Source organism: Alligator mississippiensis, chromosome 2, assembly GCF_030867095.1.
Source record: "Alligator mississippiensis isolate rAllMis1 chromosome 2, rAllMis1, whole genome shotgun sequence".
In the NCBI taxonomy this organism is placed as follows: Eukaryota; Metazoa; Chordata; order Crocodylia; family Alligatoridae; genus Alligator; species Alligator mississippiensis.
The window spans coordinates 291,776,565-291,796,469 of NC_081825.1; the positions used below are offsets into that span (position 1 = coordinate 291,776,565).

At 42.4% G+C, this 19,905-nt stretch overlaps 1 protein-coding gene across 6 annotated transcripts in view; it reads right to left on the reverse strand.

Annotated features, from left to right (window-relative positions):
- Positions 1 to 19,905, reverse strand: part of SYNE2 (spectrin repeat containing nuclear envelope protein 2) — a 287,230-nt gene that overhangs the window by 136,175 nt on the left and 131,150 nt on the right. For all 6 annotated transcript variants that reach the window (XM_059723316.1, XM_059723319.1, XM_059723320.1 and 3 more), the window contains 13 exons: positions 18,713 to 19,069; positions 17,773 to 17,892; positions 17,129 to 17,296; positions 15,533 to 15,685; positions 14,698 to 14,964; positions 11,380 to 11,535; positions 10,111 to 10,376; positions 6,752 to 8,876; positions 5,781 to 6,103; positions 4,793 to 4,937; positions 3,493 to 3,708; positions 2,891 to 3,156; positions 1,966 to 2,134 (listed from right to left, as the gene is read on the reverse strand). In XM_059723316.1, the coding sequence (XP_059579299.1) occupies positions 1,966 to 2,134; positions 2,891 to 3,156; positions 3,493 to 3,708; positions 4,793 to 4,937; positions 5,781 to 6,103; positions 6,752 to 8,876; positions 10,111 to 10,376; positions 11,380 to 11,535; positions 14,698 to 14,964; positions 15,533 to 15,685; positions 17,129 to 17,296; positions 17,773 to 17,892; positions 18,713 to 19,069 (4,731 nt within the window). The remainder of the gene's footprint in view (positions 1 to 1,965; positions 2,135 to 2,890; positions 3,157 to 3,492; positions 3,709 to 4,792; positions 4,938 to 5,780; positions 6,104 to 6,751; positions 8,877 to 10,110; positions 10,377 to 11,379; positions 11,536 to 14,697; positions 14,965 to 15,532; positions 15,686 to 17,128; positions 17,297 to 17,772; positions 17,893 to 18,712; positions 19,070 to 19,905) is intronic.

Consider the following 19,905-nt stretch of genomic DNA (forward strand, 5'->3'; position numbering starts at 1 on the left):
TTGGTGGGTCTGGGCCCACACATACTTTTCTTACGTTAAAGAGAGAAATTGCTCAGCACCCTCCAGGAAAATACTGCGCAGAAGGAACGCTGCAAATACTGAAGAATTGCTCTTTAATCATCTAAAGAGAACTGAAAAGCAGCAAAGGACAGCCACTAAACTTGTGCCCTTTGCTTCCTGCTAGCAATATCAAATACTCTGTTTATGCTGCCCCAACTTTGCCAGACCATCCCTTCTCAGCAACCCCAATCCTTACTGGAATTTCAGTGAGGTTTTAAATAACCCTATAAAGACTAACAAAATGAGAACAGCAAACAACAATGAGCTTGAGAATTACAATGTCTGAAGTCAAGCGGTCAAGGAAGATTAAGAACAGCTAGAATAAAATTAGATAAAGGTGTTACAAAATGTACTAAAAGTAGGTTGTAAAACTCAGAATGATGGAGTTTGTAGTTTTGATGGGAATCTTTTGAATATTTTATACCATGGGTGCTCAACCTCCAGCCCACAGCCAAATGCAGCCACGGAGCCATCACATCTGGCCTGCAGGGCTTCACATGGGTCAAAAAATTTGGCAGTGGGATGCAGTAGTCCCTGCCAAATTCCCAAACCCTAAACCATGCACAGCTGCTCGGGGCCGGGCTAGGCTGCGATTCCTTCCCCCTTGGGGCTAGGCGACACCTCCCTCCCCTGCTTCTGGCCTGGGGCTGGGCCATACCCTTTCCCTCCCCACAGGGTGAATTTGGGCCTGGCCACGTCCCCGTCCCCTACAGTGCTGGGCTATGCCCCCTTCCTCCTGTGACGTTGGGTTAGGACCTGGCTACACCCCTTTCCCCCTCCAGGGGGACAAGTCAAGCTCCCTCTCCCTGCCCCCCGCCCACATGGCCAGATGGTGCCTGCTGTGCCTGCGCAGGCACTGCATTGGGAGCACCAGTTGGATTTGGCCCATGGATGGACCAGGCATTGCCAATCAGGGCTGACCAGGCGAAAAGGTTGAGCACCACTGTTTCATACCAATGTGATCCACTGCTATTACCCGTCTCTGATGCTGTTTTGTCTCTGAAGACATTGTGGAAAGATGTGCACAGATGCAGTTAACCTGGGGAGCAACATCTCTATACAGAGTGAGGTTGCATCTTTCCTTACTACCTGAACAAGACTCTGAGCGAAGAGTAAAGCCAGGTCATGCTGCTCAAACCGGTTTCAAGTCAAGGTCTCAGTACTGTCAAGACTTTGCTTCACATTTCGTCATGTTTGCATGGTCCAAAGGCCAGTCACATTTCTCTAAAGGCCATGTCATACATTACACATAGCATGTGTTAAATGTAATTAAAACACAAGCAACTGCACATTCAAGCAGTAAAATGTGCGAAGTGTGCTCATATTGTAGCAAAGTTGCATCTTTTAGCACAAGGAGTATCTTCAGATCCTATTAAGTAACAGATTATCAGCTATTTCCAGGCTGTTCCATGGAGATAATACAATTTGCAGTCCTCATCCCACTGTGATATCAGCTAGGCGCCCCTCTGCTATGCCAAGCTTCCAGACGGGATGAAGAAACCTACGTGTCAGGAGGAAAAATCCTGGATCTTTCACTTGCCAGGTTCCTCAAGGATCAAACTGGAAGTCAGATGCCCACAAGCCCAAGACGGTCCCAGGGCTGGAACCGTCTATCAGCTGCGTGTCAGTTCCAGGCCCGGGACTGCACCGGAGCCAGTTCAAGACTATTGCAGTGCCAGAGCTGAGACCGACAATCAGCGAGCTGTGCATGAAAGGGATCAAAGCAAGCATTACTGTGCGACTGCTAAGAACACGTTCTAACTTCAGCACTGTACAGATTTAACGCATACTATTGAACAAGACCTTTAGTCAACACAGATCTCAGTGAGAACAGCCATGAACCCCTTTATTTTGGTTCCTAAAAGGTCAGAACTTCCTTATACAATGCAGCAGATTTCTACACACCTCCAATTGTGCTGACTTTTCCGCGGGGTCTTGTGATTCTCTCTCATGCAACAAAGACAAGGTATTTTCTAACGAACTCCTCACAGCATTTATTTCTTCATTAATCTTGCCTCTCTCTTGAACCTCAGACTGTACAGATTGCTTATGCTTCTGAGCCTTTTGATATAATCTAAAACAGAAGCACACAGGCAATACATTTAATGTGGCTCCAATTGTTATTTAGAAAATGAAACATTCAGACTTTTCTATTTAATGCCAATAGTTTTACAACGTGAACTTCCAGTCAAATTTGTGTCTAAAAATGAAAAGCAATGATTTGGCAAGCTTTCTTTGGAGACCTTGATACTTGTTGCCTTTTCCTGCAAAGTTTTTTTTTTTCCTCCTCACACAAATCCTTAACTGCAGATACACAAAACATCTTTAGTCAAGTGAACTGACTGGTGTGTGCATCTAACCATCCAATTTAGGTCCAACATGAACCTTGCACAATTACAGTGAGGTTGTGTGTGTGTAAAAGCCTGGGCCTTTTAAAAAGTAAGTGCATAGAAATGCAGATGGCAAAAAGCATACCCAAACACATACAAATGCAATGCTTTATTCATAACATTGCCAAACAAATTGAGACTATTTAAATAAATCTTACATAATACATGCTGAGGTGTAGGTTAATAGTTTCTGCCTGTGTATGCGCATACATACATGCACAGCTTTATTTTTAGAGAAACCAAGTGTCTCCAACTTCAGTTCCAGTCAATGGGAACTTCATGTCCTTAGCAACATCCAAACTAAGGATCATCATTCTTTTCACTTCATTTTACATATTAAAATCTACTAAAACTTGTTCAAATGTTCAATAAGCCCCAAGAAAAATGATAATACACAGTTCTAACTAGGCTGTTTTACAGCGTCGTTCTTTATGGCTTACTTTTTACATCGCTCTTGCATTGCTTGTATCTCATGTAGAATGGGAAGGGCTGCTTCTCCACTGGTTCTTTCAGGCACATTCAAAATGCTTCTTATACGATGAAGAAGTAAAAGCAATAGGAGCTGCTCTCTGTCTATGTTTTCCTCAAAGCAGCTCACACTCTCCAGTGACTCAAGAAGCTCATCTGTTGTAGCTTTCTCTTTCTCTTTAGGACTTTCTGGTAGCTCTTCTTGAAGATTATCTAAAATGATTGTTTCTCGTTCCATCTAAATAAATAATACAAGTATGAGATAACCTGGTCTTTTTTAACATTTAAAAATCATATTACATGTCCTTGACCCGTGCTCTTGGTGTGCCCTGGAGACTCAGGGCTTGATCCTGATGTGTGCTGAGCACTTGAGCTCCAACAGAAGAACCCATGAAAGCACGTGCTCAATCATAAGCACAGGAACAGCCTCACTGAGTTATTTTTTTAATTCAGTAAATGTCCCCGTAAGAAGAGGTTAAGGAAAATGGACTAGTTAGGTGGTATGAATAGATTTACACGCACCGACTTCAGGAGAGGTGCACTGCTTTATGCTACAATCTCACGAGTCACTCACCTCTTCATTGAGGAATTTCCATTGCTGTTTCAGTTCTTCGCAGTTCATCTCCCACTCCTTGGCAGCCTCCAGCAGAGCCAGCCACTTATCCCACAGCATCCACACCGCTCTGATGAGAGTGCTGTCCCCTCCTTTGTACAGTGTGCACAGATCTCTCAAGTCCCGTCTCAACTTCACCAGGTCCTCTTCAGCCGTGGCAATGCTAGAGACCAAAATCTGGAGGAGAGTGGGGGGCAACCACCACCCATACAGTACTTTATATCAGGAAAACTTTAATCATGCACACACTTACATGTTTAGACTCCTTATTAAACAGCGGCTACTTTCTCCCCTAGGTGGTATCAGGATGAACCAATTTAACAGTGAATAAGATTGCAAAGCCAGAGTGGCTAAATGACACCGACAGGTGATACAGGCAAGAGTCTGGAATGGTTTTTGCTTTCTAGAGGTATTTGGAGGGGAGGAACCACTACAGTCAGAGAGAATTAGAGATGTATACAGAACACCTGAAAATGCATGTAGTAGAAAGGAAGGCAGAAGGGGGTATACAAGGAGGGGCTCTTTGGGGCAGGCATGTAAAAAGGAGGCAGTGGAAGGGTCTAAAGGGAGGAGAAAAGAAGCGAGCAGTGTCAAGAGAAAGCAGCACTAGGAATTCTCTTGGTCTGAGCCCTAACAAAGCAACAAGGAACAATAGGTGCTAAAATGGTTCATTTGCATGGATACAAAGTTAGCTCAAGCAGAGGACACATTTATTTGACTAAACAGCATAATATGCACAACTTCTAAATCTACCCACAGGAGAAATATAGATCAGGGCTGCCTGACTTAAGTGGCCAGGGGCCAAACACCTCATGAGCCACATACTACATGGATGCCCCTGCTATACCATGCACCTGTGTCCCCCTCTTCCCCCCCCACCCCATGTGCCCCCCAACATCCCACATTCACCCTCAGTTCCCACTGCCATGCCATGCTGCATGGCCCCAACCACTGGGGCAGGGGCAAGCAGCAAAACCCGGAGGCAGGCAGGAGAGAGAGTCCAGAGACAGGCAGAACAGTTCAGAGACACCGGCTGCAGCAGCTGGAGCCACAGGAGGCGTGGGCAGCTGGGCAAGATACCCAGGGGTTGCAACTTAACCCCTCATGGGCTGCAAGCAGCCTGTGAGCCCCCAGCTGGGCAGCACAGATATGACTTAAATCAGTTCCACTAAAATTTGCTCCTTATGTTTCAAGATTTCATGAGTTTGATCATTGCTTTCTTTGTACATGAATTTTGCAGCTGCCTCAGAGTCACCCTTACCTTGCTTTGCTCCCAGTGCTCCAAAACTTCCTTATAAGACATTGGTGTCTGGGACAAAGATTGTCTAAGTATGCTTTCCAGTTCATCAAGATTGTCACATACTTTCTCTTTGTTTTTTGTGTAGCTTTTGTATCTGTCAAAGCATCTGTGGAAACATATTTAGCAAACCAATTAAACTTTACTTCTTTAGTTTTCATGCTTGGTGTAAGCAACTGTACTGAACAAGGAGATCTATAAAATGCATATCAAAGCAGCACATGCCAAATTTTTCAGTTCAGTACCCGGGTACCTAAAAAATGCAGGTATAACATGGATTTCTGATACTATTCTTTTTTTTCTTTTACCTCTACACTATTGCAAATTTTCATACATATTGATCAGGGATGTAGGACTAAGGCCTTTTATGTTCCCTTCCTGCCCAGCAGGGGAGAAGGCCAAAAGAAACAGAAAAAAGAAATCAGGACATTTTGGTCCCAGAATAGGGGTTAACAGTATTGCAGGCATAAGCAAAGACAGTGGATGACAAGTAATGAATTAAACATGGCCCCCTCACCAAAATAAAGTAAGTTTTTGTGTGTCCAAGGGACGGACAATGGGGAGAGGTGGTCTGAGTATTGCTTTGCCCTGGCTATCCCAAGTTTCCAGAATGGCCAATAACGAGGTGGCTTAGGGCTTTATCTGATGCTGCTTTAACCTGCTGCAGGGCCTAGACATGGGATCATACATGGGCTCTGTCTCTGTACCAGATCCAACACAGGCCTGTTCCTGTTTTGCTGAATAAATTAAAAGTGGATGCACTATACTTTAATAGAAATATGCCTATCCTAGGGTAATGTCTACACAGGGGAAGAAAGCATATTTGTACCAGCTCAGTTTTATTAAACTTAAGCAACGGCAAGGCTCTGTCACAGTAGAAGTGAGGCACCAAGTTTATTAGCAACCATCTTCCTTGTATCTTGGAATAAAGTCTTTAGAGATCTCCACCTACCTTTGCATGTCAGCTCTCTTTCTTTGGGCCTTCTCCCCAAGTGCCAAATTCCTAGCAACTAGATCATGTAAAGTGTTTTCCAGTTGTGTTTTGCTGCCTGGTTTAACGATGTTTTCCATCTTGGAGGTCAGAGCTTCTACGTCAGCCTTTGCAGAGTCAAGTTCTTCTTGGTTCCATTGTGGGATTTGGCAGGAGTCTTCTAGACCATCGAGGTCAACTTGCATGGGAAGAATTCTGGCTTCATAGTCCGTGAGGAGTTTGACAGCCCTCTGAACAGCTTTGCTATACAGCTGAACCATCTCATATGCCTCATGTAGGGCATTCTGAAAAATGCAAGAGGAACAAGAAAAAAAATGCAGGCCATTGTGGACTATAAAACAGTTGTATCTGAGTCACCACATGACTTGCCTTTGGAGCCAAAATGTTCAGGTGGATGGGTCAAAAAGTAAGGTAAATATACAGCATTTTCAAACCAACTAATCATAGAACAGTGCTGCTAGCTTACAGTGGAGTAATCACACTCAGTTGCTGTAATGATGCTTTGTGTCATCAGCAAATTTTATTAGCACATTCCTGTCTTTTAGACCAACATCATTAACACAAATATTACATAAGATTAGTCTCAGAACCAATCCTTGAGGAACTCTCTCCAGCTCAATACCTCCCCTTTCAAGAGGATCTGTTGCAATTTCCCTTTAAGCCAGTTCTTTACCCACCTTACAATTCTTGTACTAATCCCCAAATTTGATTATTATCATTTAAATATACAAGGGATTTTTGGAAGCATGATCCAAAAAAAGAATAGCATATCTATCCAATCACATCACACATGACCAGAAAGATTTCAGTGTAATCCAGTTAGAATGAGAGTATCAGCAAGTCAGGAAAATATTAACACCATGGTAAGGAGGATGACCATAGACAGCTAATCAAGCCTTACAAATGGATGTACTCTTACTAAATATACTTACCACATGGGAGGCAATGTCTTTCTTCAGCTGTATTTCAAGAGCTTGTAGTTCATTCAATTTTGTTTCTATGTCAGCAGTAAGATCAGATTTTTCTTCTTGCCTTTCCTTCTCTTTTTCCATTATGTCTTTAATGGCCCAATATTCTGCTTGCACTGTGTCTTGAATTGCTTCCCAGTGCATCTTTTGATACTGAACTGTTTTCATTTCTAGGTCTACCAGGAGTGGGTGCTGAAGCTCAGATTTAATCTGCTTTACGATTTGCAATGTGTGTTCCAATTTACCCTGGAAATCTTGTTCCTTTACAAAATTTGCCTGGAGATCTAAAATCATGTTTTGGACAAAGTGATTCAACTGATCAATATCCTTCTCCAAGCTCTTCACCTGCTGCATCTCAGCTTCTTTGAACGATACATCAAAGACCTCATTTCTGTTCAATTGATTCGCTGCCTCCTGGGTTAAGTACATGACTTGCTGAACTTCCTGGCATAAAATCTGTGCAGATACAAGATCCTTTCCTGGGGAAGAGCTGGGGTGGTTATTTAGCATATCAGCTTCTTCCCTTATACTGAATGTCATAGCCTGAATTTCACTCAGCGATTCTTGATGCCTGTCACATTCCATAATAAAATGATCAAACCATTTCATTTTCTCCTCCAGATTATTTCTCATTTCAAGAAATCGAGTTTGCAATTCATCAAGGTGTGAAGCATCCCAATGTAGCCCAAGACTTCCCAAGATTTCCTTGTACTTCATAATATTCAGCAAATTGGACTGAAAAGCAAAGATTCTTTCTTTGAGGATACAGAGTTTGTCCCTAGTTTCCTGTTCTGTGTTTAATTTTTTCTCTCTCTCCAGGTTTTGTTCATCACACTGGAGATCATTAAGCTCCTGCTCCAGCGTAGTTATCCTTTCTGAAAACTCTGTATAGACAGCTATCTTTTTTTCCACCACGCGGCATTTATTTTGGATTAGCCGCTGTATTTTCCTAACTCTAATTTTAAGACTTCTCAACTGGTCCATTAGAAATAACTGTTCAAATATGTTTAGTTCCCTGGTTGTTTGTGGACTCTCTTGAAAATACGATAAAATATGGCCTTCAATCTCCTGCATTTCTTTTGCAAGCTCCTTTAAAACAGCCTGCCGCTGGCCTAGCTCGGAGCACGTGGTAGTTTCACTTGCATCAGGAACCGTCTGTGTCTCAGCGTTTTGAAGCTGGCTGCAAACATTTTCTATTCCTGTAATCAGTCTGTGCCTCTTTTCCAGCTGGAGCTCTAAGTACCACAATCTTTCAGCTGATTCCAAAGCAAGCGCCTTGTACAAATTCTGTAATTCTTGCAAAAGAGAGATCATGTCTGCGCTCTCCTCTGGACCCAATGCAACAATGATGCACTGGGTCTCTTCAGCCAGTGATGCAATTGTAGGCTCCTTGGCTAGAATGGCATTGTTCACAGATGTACAATTTCTGATCTGTTCCCTAATAGCATCGGGGAAAAATGCTGCTTTCCGATCCAAAAGCAACAAGGAATCTTTGACCCATGAAATATTCTGCTTCATCCTTCTCAATATTTCATATTTTTTGTGATGCGAGCTACTGGTCTGAACATCTTCCCAAGGAGTTTGTTGCTCCAACGCTTCTGCTTGGCTCTGCAAATCACTTATTGCGTTTTCCAAAGTTTTCTTTTCTTCATCACTCCAAATCCTTTTCATCTGCAGCTCAGTGCTTCTTTTCAACAGAGCAATGTTATGTTTAAGGGCTTGCAGCTCTGTGGTCCAGAGTACAGAATGCTTTGGTTTTTGTCCTTCTGGGGAATTCAGCCCTGCCTGTAAAAGCTGTTCGTGCTCCAATGACTTTTGAATGTCCTGTACTTTATTTATGACTAAATTAAACTCATCAATTTCGGCCACAACTTGCCGGTATTTCTGTTGCACAGATTGTTCTGTTAGTTCCCACCACTGCTCAAGTTGCTTAACTTGGCTCTCTGTTAATTCCTTATCCATGCACATGAGATGCTCCGATAAATTCTGTTGTTGAGTTTTCAGCTCGTCTAATGTGTCTCTTGCTTTGTGTATTGAATCCATAAATGTTTTAATTTTTTCCAGAAGAACTGTGTTGTTCATAGGCCCCCTGCCAAAAATATCAACAGGATTTAACACACTGATCCAGCAGACAAATTAAACACGTCTTTAAAATAATTTGAACAATCAGAATTTTATTCTCTCATGAGAGTTTTCATAATTTAATATTTTTACCTAGATGATTTTACAATAGTTACAGTATAGTTATTTCCTATAAATGTACACCAACCATTGATGGGTATAACTGGTAGTCATTACAGTAATTTCTAACGTGGGCATAAGAAGGTAATAATATTCACTAATGCAAAGCATGCAGTTCCTTAAAAGCATTCTCTTGTTGTCCACTTTTAATCCACAAGAAATGAACTCCTATATCAATGTTAAATCAAGTGCGAATGAACAAACTCTGTTTCATAGTAATTTCTGATGTGAACGCAAAGCTAGACACAAGGAATAAAGTCTTAGATTTCCATTTATTCAGGAGGAATCAATCTATTTGATCCAATCAAGTAGACTCAAGCTCCCTAGGGGGGTTTTGATAGTTCCATCTAAAATCCATTTAATACTCTACATTCTCATTCAGCTCTCTGCAATTACTTAAGAAAGTGGATGAAAAATTCAATAAATCATTTTTTAATGTTTTTGAATCAAGCTGGTTCATTATTATGACAAGAAATTTAGTTCTGTGCCATAAAGGCTAATTTGTAAAACATTCTAAACATTATAAGTGGAATGGGTAGCTTATAGCTTGGTACTATAGACTTACTTACTACAGACTAAACCACCTTCCCTATCACTCAAGTTTCATTTCCAGAATAAGGAGGAATTTCAATAAGCAGCAAATGGGTACTAGAGCTCTCAACACATCATCATTTCTTTTTTTTTTTCTTTAAAGAAAAAAGACAAATTTTCATCTGCTTTATTTGGCGGGCAGGGGAGGATTACTAATATATTACTTAAAATACCATTTCTTTGTTATGTCTGGAAAATGTCCAGAGTAGCATAAAATTAACAATAATACTTGCTATACTCAGGGGTATTGACATGCCCTAGACTCAGTGTTAGCAAGAAAATACAAATGACCTCATCTGAACCAAACCTATTTTTTTTCGTTCTGCTCTTATCCAATTCAGTCAGGCTGATAAGGTACTTTCTTTTGACCCCAGTTACAGAAAGAATAGGTAGAAAACTCCAATAAGATTGATTGCAACAGCTTCACTGATGTTACCGAGATCTGAATCTGGCCCATGCACAAGAGACTAAAAACAATTCCTTGTACTTACGTTTTTAGGTTTTCCTTTTCTGCTGATAACGTTTTCATTGAAGACTGAACAGCAGACAGATTTTCATGGTACTTATTAATTAGATGGTGCTGTTTTTGCTTTACCTCCTTAATGGCAAGTATTTCTTGAAGCAGCCTTTCCCATAAAGAAACCATACGTTCTAGGGTGGGTGAATGGGAGGCAGTTGTTTTTGTTGCGCTGGGAACTGCTTCGTCCCTCAAAGACAATGCTTCGGCTTTCTGCTTTTCCAGTTCATTGTATAAATTCTACCAAGAAGCCCATTAAAGAAAGATTGTTAGAGATTTTTCACCACTTCATCTCTTCCCATCTTTGTCAAACATGCTTAATCATTCACACATACAAACACGTGTATGCTCAGTTACCCGCGAGCACACACACCTGTTGATATAGAGACGTGAAAACTGTAAAAACTGCAATTGCACATCTTTGTACCATTTTACACCAGCAAGAAGCATGATACTGGCATGGATATGGTCATAGACATGTTTGAAGTCACCATTTCCACAGATTACGTGCTACACCAACAATATGCATGGTTGGTCAGTCAAAAGGAAAAATGAGCGTATATACAAATGCTTTGTGATATAGGATTATACTAGATCGGCGTGGGCAAAATGGCAAATCTGGATGGTAGCCGGACTCCATTTCCCAGCAGCCCCTGCCTGCATCACGGTAGCCGGTTTCCATGGAGACCCCAGCAGCAGTGGTACCATGACAGCGCGGGGCCAGGGTTTCCATGGAGACCAGCCCCAGCAGTGCTGGCAGGGTGCCCAGCTGGGTGAGGACCTGCTTTGACCAGGGCTGGGACCTTGCAGTGGTAACAGCATGTCTGGAGCCAGGGTAGAGCCACAATCCACTGCCTGCATGCCCCTGCCCAGACATGTGGGCAGCAGACTGCAACTCTGCACCCACAGCCAGGCTGGGGCATGCAGGCAGCGGATCATGACTGTCCCCTAGCTCCAGACCATGCTGTCACCACTGCAAAATCCCAGCCCTGGAGCAGCTCCACACATAACCACACACCCTACTAGCGCTGCTGGGGCTGGTCTCCATGGAAACCCAGGGCTGTCACACCCCTGTACTGCTGGGGTCTCCATGGAAACTGGCCACAGCAATGTGGGCAGGGGCTGCTGGGAAACAGAATCCACTGAGGGCCCGATCCAGCCCATGGTCCGGACTTTGCCCACCCCTGTACTACATGAATTCAACAATGCTGTTACTAAGGGACTGTTCTTGGTGTATCCCTACCTCTATTTCTTTTAGTTGTTCAGTTATTAACACAATATCCAATTCTGCAGCTTGATTTTTCAGCTCCTTGACCTTTCGTTCCTCTTCAATATATGCAGCATCTGCTTGAGCTTCAGGAAAAAAATGCTTCTGGAAAACCATTTCCATGTTTGTGCTCTGGGGTGCAAAAGAGGATTTTTCATTGTGAAGCTTACCACAACTTATGACTTTGGTTTGTCCCACATGCTCAAGTCCCACCGCTTCTTCCTCCAATACCTCTCTCCAATTTATTCTTTCTTTCCTTACACCAATACCTACGACTCAACCCTCACCATGCTCTGCCTCTATTATGGCAAATTGCACTTCTTGGTCTTCCCAGTACCATATCATCCACTAATAGCAACCTATAGCTGCAAAGATGTTTCCTGACCACTGTGTTGCTATCACTGCCACCTTGGAATTCTACCCCTTCTCCCCTCCATCTTGTTCAGGTTATCACTTTTTTCCTGTTGCACCCATATCACAATGCATCCAGCCTCCTCCACCATTTGCTTCCTTCACCAGGATATCTCTGTATCTTCCATGCAACTCCTAAAACCTGAAATACCCTTTTTCCATGTCACCTGCAATCCCTCTCTGCATTTAAGCTCCTCCTGAAGACCTGTTTCTACTTTGATATCTTCCAGAGACTGGATGACTTATCATGGCAAATTTGGAGGCATCTGGAAATGGTCTATATGCTGAGGCTGATAGGAAGGTTAAGGTAAAGCACAGGGATAGGCACCGACTTTGCCACCAGCTCCCTGTACAACCTAAAAGCAAGTCACTTCATTTTCTTGTGCCTGTTTCCTATCTTTAAAATGGGTATTATAGGAAAGTAGGGCTGAGAGAGACCTCATAAAGTCATGTAGTCCAGCCCCTGTCCAGCTCATGGCAGGATCACCCCTGACAAAATGATCCTAGTCAAATGGATGTCCAACCTGCTCTTGAAAATTTCGAGATATGGAGATTCCACAACTTCTCTAGCCTGTTTCAATGCTTGACCATCTCATACTCGGAAAGCTCTTACTAATAATGCTTCCTTTCTCCATCATGCACGCATGTGTCTGCCTGCATGTCTAGCACCTACTATGATGGGACCCTGGCTGTAGTGGAAGTCTATAGATATTATCATTATAAAAATAGTATTTTTAGAGTAATCATATGTAAGCAAAACATGCATACTATAAAGAGGTGGTTAGATAGCATTGTGACCATGGAACTGGTATGTTGTCCCACTGCCTCCTACACTGTCGGTCTCTCTAGAAGTGGCTAGCTCTTCAGCATACACATGGTGCCATTTTTGCTGTTTGAAAAGTGCTTTGCACATTTATTTTCCAATAGCATTTAAAATAAATCATAATAATAATTTGAACTGATCCCGCTACTTTCCCACTTAAATCCAGAATGGATCAAAAAAAAAAAAAATTACTGAAGAACCAGAGTACTTTTCCATTTGCCCCAACTACGCAGCTACAGCAGTTTTATCAATTTTGAGACAAACATTAGGTTTCATTTTAAGAGACCCTAGAGAATTATAAACCTGAAGCAAACAGAAAAATCTTCTCTAGCTATCAAAGTATGAGTGGGAAATCACCCACTCCAGGTCAGGATGTAACCAAGTCAAAACACTGAAAAAAATAAATAGTGACATGAAACTAAGGAAAATTCAGGGGGCAATGAGAATACTGCAAGCCTGTGCTTCAGTTCTGGAGGTTTAAGGAACAAAGCATTATGACTCAGCCTAGAAACTGCATACAGGTGAGCCCTTCCTTGATCTCCACGCGCAGAGTTAATGTTGCCAGCATCACAGCCTGACAAGCTCATGCCACCTCAGGTGCAAACTCAGGCCTCCTCTGGGGTGGAAAGGCAAAGGGAAAGAAGTAGGAGACCATTCTGCCTCCATTCTCTAATATGGCATTGGTTTGTGGTAAGGGCTTTGCCAACGCACGGGGGAAAGAAGTTTCCTACATTGAGTAAAGAGCTATGGCAAGTTACTTCTTCATAGAAGCAGAGAACAAGGAAACAAAGTAAAGTCTGACTTCCAGGTCTTTGTCAAGGCTTCAAGGTAGTGTAGCTATATGCCTTTCAAACACAGCACTGAACCAAAGCTTAGCCCAGCTTTAAGGCACTCACCATACATCACACAACAGCTATCTAGTCTGTGGCTTACAAAGGAAATGTCTTCTCTTATTCCACGGGTGACTGTGAGCAACACTGTTGTACAAGCCCTATTTTAAGTGGAACTGGGGATCTCATTAGGAGATTGCTGTGAGCCACAGCAAAGAAGGTATACAGAGCCAATGGCTTGCAGAGCCCTGAGTATTAGCAACAGGGCAGCCTGGCTTCTCAGACTTGTCCAAACGAGAAACAGCTGAGAAGAAGTCAGGTGCTCCCTACAGAGCAGGCAAGAGGCAGGTTCTTGCAGCAGATCTAGAAAAAGGGACAGGAGGACCCTTGAGGAGCAGTAACAGCCCACAGCAGGCAGGGAACGGTCTCAATTAATACTTTCCTGAGGAATAAATCTCTAACCTGAAAACCACTTTGGGGTAGCAGAAAGCCCTTCTTGTCCACAATGGACTCCTACAACCAGAAGCTTCTTCCCCTCAGCACCTCCATTCTAGGGACTGGAGAAGAAATCAGTCTCCCTCCCATCATTTCTGATAGAGAACACCTGGTTGCTTCCCCCACATCTGATTAATACTCCCTGGGCCCAGGCTCTTGATCTTTAAAGAGGCAGGCCACCCTGCTATAGTTTTCTTGCCAGTTTATGTCAGGAAGATGCAGAATCCTAGGAGGTGTTACGGCTGGTTCCTCTGTAGAGCTGCATACTTTTTACATTACACTTGTGCTGTCAGGACTTCAACACAATGCAATTATTCAATGAAAACTAGGGGACAAACAGGCAGGTTTCAAAGGTAAAGGCCACACAAGGATCCAGGGCATTGTTATGCCATCACATTTATTAACATCCCTACACCCATATGTTTGTCTTCAGTGCCAGGCATGGAGTGAATACAGAGTCAGCCCACAGCAGAAACAAAGGTAATTCAAATGCAACCTGAACGACAAGATCAAAGACTGCTATACTAATATATTAAATCTGAAAAGTTATGATGCTTATTATGTTCTTATGCTGAAAACAGTAGAAACAAGGCAAAAACATTCACTATTCTGTTAAAATAGCTAACACGTATGTTTGTATCTTGTAATCTAAAGTGCCACTATTTTGTGCAGTGGCAGCTACCAATACATTCCAACTAATAAGGTTACTTATCTTAGCCCACAAACGATTATTACCTGACTTTTCAGTGGATAGTTTTCAATATGTGGAGTGAGAGCTGCTGTGTCCAATATTTTTCCATTCACTAAAAGAAGAGGGCATTGAAGCATTTTCAGCTTCCGACTTGCTTCATTCAATTTCCCTTGATAACACACCCACTGCTGCTGAAGTTCCTCCAAAAGATTGTCCTCGATCGGTGCTTTTCCTGATTTCAGTAGCAACTCTCTATCTTGTCTTATTAAACACAGGAAATTGTGGCCTTCACTCAAACTATCTTTTAGTGCCTGACAAGTCAAAAAGAAAAATAATGATAACCTTCTAGTGACAGAAGTTGCAGAAATGTCAGCTGCTTGTAGGAAGGACTTTATCACAAATATGGAGACAAGGACAAGCCAAATTATTGCATATTCATTCATAGTCCCACATTCTTTGAAAAAGGTGGTGTGCTCAGTGATGAGTCGTACTGTAGCTGGAACAACACAGAAGCATATAACAAGCAGGAGAAGGATATTTCCTTCTATCTCCTGAACAATTACAAGGAAGCCAGGGTGTTATACCCTTTGCCCTAGTAAGCCTATGTAGTAAAAGAGTTAATTTGGTAGCAGTGATGATTCATTACTCATTGAAAAGATCCACTGAAACACATGGTATGGCCAGCTGTCTGGCTAAGGACCAGTAGTCATCACAGGCACAAGGCAGTAGGATACAAAAATAAATTGACTTTTACTGTGAGAGCTGCTTTTTCCCTTTTATAACAGAACTTCAAGTGAAGTTGAAACAGAGCAGGTAAGTGACCTGCTATGATTCAATAGTATGTAAGACTACTAATGGAGTGACTTGATCTTGAGTTACCTCAAGAACAGAAACTGTTTTTTCAGACGCTGGTCTCTCCTCTTCAGCTGCTATTGAATTCAGCATTTGCTCCTTACTGCTCAGCCATTGCTGGAACTGATGAAGATTTTCTCTGAATGCTTGATCCTCCTTTCTCTGTATGCTGGATTTCTCCTTGAGGTGATAGGGAAATAAAAGAAACAAGTAACCAAAAAGCCCTAATCAGACACGCTGACTAGAAATTACAGTGCTTGAGATGACAAGGATATAAAGCCTACAATTACAGATAAATGAATGAGGAAAAATACAATTATGTCACATAAGTATACCCTGGGCTGGGTTATGGCAAAGGAAATGGTTTAGAAGCTGCCGTGCTGTAATTTTTGTCATCATAAAATTTTAGAAAAATTGCAGATTAGTGATGAATTAGCTCTCTTCTTCCCTTGACCTACACTTTTTATATTCCATTATACTAAGTGCTAGTTTTGATCTCTAAAGCCCTTCGCAGTCTGGGTCTTGGGTATATACATGGTAAGAAATTGCAAATGTCTCCCTATGTATCAATTCAATGAGATCAAGAAATTCACTGATGCACTTCTCCAGGCACTCCAGAATCCTACAGGGCATTCCCAGTAAACAGTTCAAAGCCTTGACATCTGCCCTTCATTGGACCAGTACCCCCAGCTGCATGCTGAGGCTTTTGGTGGGGGTGGATTTGTTAACAGGGAGCTCTGCTGGATACTGTTTGCTTACAAAACTCTGTTGGGGCTGGACATTTGACACAAATGGGCTGCCTAGAAAAAAGAGCAACAGGTTGTTGCGCTTGCATTTGAAGAAGGCTATGAGTGAGAGCATCTCAGTGACTCTGAGACTTCCCTACTCCCCTGCTGCTCTGAGGAAGGAAAAAAAAAACTTAGCCAGGATTGTCTACCAGCATATCTGTTGCAGCAAATACAATGTCCAGTGCATAGCAGGGAGGAATAGTTTTGCAAACTAAGGCTACCCAGAGTGCCTGGCTCATCCTGTCCACCTCACTGGAAGAAGAACGTGCAGAGCATTCCCATGCTGCTGGATAGGGGATAAACAATTAGTGGAAGGCAGCACAGAAGTACCCCCATACTGTTACTCCCTTTAGCCAGCATGCAGCATGGGACATCAGCTGCCCACTGGCCATTACAGGTTTTGCGGTAACCAATTTCTACCCATCATACACAGATTACAGATACTAAGTCAGGTTCTTTTCAATCTGCAAATCTGCCCAGATCCTAAGCCATAGGCATGTGTTTTTACAAACTGAATTGTAAATAACTAAACAGCTGCAACCAGAACAAGAGTGTTCAAGAAAAATTGTACAAGAATATCACAGGTTTAGGATCATTGCTGGCATCACATGGCTCCTAAGATTGTCATCAAGTCCCAGTGACAACACCTTTAACCATACAGAATGCAGGCTCACCTTTGTGATCAGGGAGTTAAGCACAGACATCCCTACACAAAGACAAGAGTGTGTCAGTGGAACTAAATGGATTTTTTTATTCCTAGCTTTCCCTTTGTAATTAAACTTCAAATGATTGCTTCTACAATTCAGTGGATTGCTACCACCTAAATCATGGTTACCTCTGCTTGCTTGATTTTCTTTGCCAATTTGACACCTTCATCACAGGTACCATTCCGATGCGTTTCCAGCTGGGGTCTACTTCCTTGTAGCCTTGTCTCTCTGTCCAGAAGGTTCTCCTGGACATCATCAGGTTCAGCCACAACCTGCTTCCCTGTATTTTTCTCCTCCTGGTTTGGAAAAAAAAAAGTTACTAGCAGTAAGAGCCAAATTCTGACAGCAACTTCTCTGAGTAGCACCTCACTTTAAAAGAAATCCACTGAAGTCAATAGGAAAGCTCAGTGAGAAAACCCGAGCATTTGTTGCAAAATGCAGCCCTAAATGATTATTTTGATGATTTGTGTTATTAAGATGAGGTTTAATAATGTAAAAAGATATGGGAGAGCCAACTAAAAGGAAAGGGTATTGGATACCTCAACAAAGTAAACCAGTGTTTGTGGAAAGACAATGGAAGACGCTTGAACCCATAAAGAAGGGCATGCAATGGTGACAAAAGCTAGCAATCCAGTAGCTCAGGCATTTTAAACCATCTAGAACCCTGGGCCCGGAAACTTAACCCAGACTCAATTATACTGATTATCCCACAGGGCCTCAGCACACGTTAACACACAAATTCACATTTAATTAGCACTTATTTATCTATTACCTGCATAGTTTGCTCTGGTGTATGAGACGGTAGAGGACTAGCTGGCAATAGCCTGCTTTCTTCAGAATCCAGATTATTTTGCTGCTCTTTCTCTGTGTTATTTCCATTTAAAGGCTGGCCCTAAGAAAGATAGTGGGGGGGAAAAACTCACCCGATTTTATTCTGTTAAGTTAAAATTAAAAACAATATTGTCTTGTGTTACAATGAAGGAACCTATGGAAAAAGGATAACAAGCTATCCTTGTGCTGTGGAGTTATCACAAAGGATGCAAACAGTTTAAAAGCTGTCTCTTATTTTGCATGATATTACTGCAAAAGAAGTTGCCTAGGATTCTTACCCAAAGGGAGTGCTCGCAGCATGTTTTCCCTTTTACCAGTGCTTCTCATTTTCATTACACATTTGACCAAAGAAAACCAAACTGAATCAGGTGTCAGAGAGAAGTTTAAACATGAACTGTTGATTGCCTATCACCCCACTGCAATATACGGACTCCTCTTTAACACGCTTTGATGCATACACAAACAAATTATGGAAAATTTAATTATAAAATCGAAACAGTCTATGTCAGGGGTGCTCAACCTCTAGCCCGTGGGCCAAACACAGCTGGGTCACGCTTCCTTCCCTGGTGGGGTGGGTTCAGGGCAAGGACATGACCTCTCCCTGACGCAGGTCTGGTTTAGGCCCAGGCCAAGCTCCCTTCCTTTGCATGTCTGGATCGGGGCCAGGCTGAACCTGTCCCTCCCCCTATGTGCCACGCTTGTCCCGGGGGGCCAGATTGGGTCCAGGGGCCAGATCTGGCCTGTGGAGGGACCAAATACTGCCCAGCCTGCTAAACGAAAATGTTGAGTACCACTGGTCTAAGTCATAACATGCTTTTAAGAGACTTCAGCTTCCTGACACACCATCTTTCATTCTTGTTCCTGTGAACACATATACTTACATTATTTTTCCCCCAGCGTTCCTCTGGATCTTCTATCGTGGTGTTCTCTCCAACAGCAATGGGAGTATGAGAAACAACCTCCTTTTCCCTCTTTTTCATTGTATGCAACTTATCTGGGATCTGTACTGCATCAGCGAAGACATGCTGAGACTCGAGTGTGTCAGTGAGAATATTCTCACCCTCTTGCTTGACATTTTCAAGTCTCTCTTTCAGACTCCCATGTTTACACTGAAGTGTTTCAACTTCATCTGTAATAAACTTCTGTCCTTGTGGAGAGGTGTTTTGTTTAACTGATTCTGCTAAAACCATAATTTTCTGTAATGTGTCATCACATCGATTAAGAGGTGCTTGTTGTTCCTTTAAAAGGAAGGGAAATACTTTTACTGAAAAGCCTCTTCATTTATTTACTCCATACCAAGGCAACTGTACAAAGTCAAACATTAACACCATTAACATGTGCCATGAGGGACAAATTCTGCTGAAAGTCCCATGACGAAGCTCACGTAGGCCCATCACATGGCAGCAGAAAGTCAAATAGCGCACCTGGATTCTTTGAAGGAAGTGGGTATTTATATGATCAGGAGCAATCTGCTGCTATGCAAATTAAGAAAATAATGGAATAGCACTAGCATAATCACTATTCCCCTAGTTCCACCATATACAGCATTTCCCAACCTATTAAAGAGAGTTACTTTGCTTTTGAAATAGGAGGAACTGGTCAGTGCTGGAAGATGCCTGATTTCACAGAACAATGGTACGAGTTGGCACATCATCCCTCAATACCTTCATCCTCTCATGGGGGCAACATGCATCTTATTTTTACAGAATCAAAAAATACCCGAATTTTAATAAAGAATTAACTGTATTAATGCTCAGACTGATCAAAGTCCTCTTGTGCTATTCTGGCTGGACAGTCTTCCTTCTGAGCTCTGGCTAACTGAAACACTTAGTGGCCAATCATTTGAACATCCCTCTCCTCGTGCCTCGAAGAAAAGAAAGGGAGTCATGCACACCTGGCTACTCAGCCTAGAGTTGATTCTCTTCCTAGAGACCAGTGGGGCAGGATTAGTCCTACAGTTATACAACAAGACAATGTATCACTAACTCCTTAGTTTTTGGAGTTTTCTTAGTCTCTTTTCTAAACTGGATTCTCCCTAGAAACTGTGATCTTGCCATGTGGATCCATTTCCTAC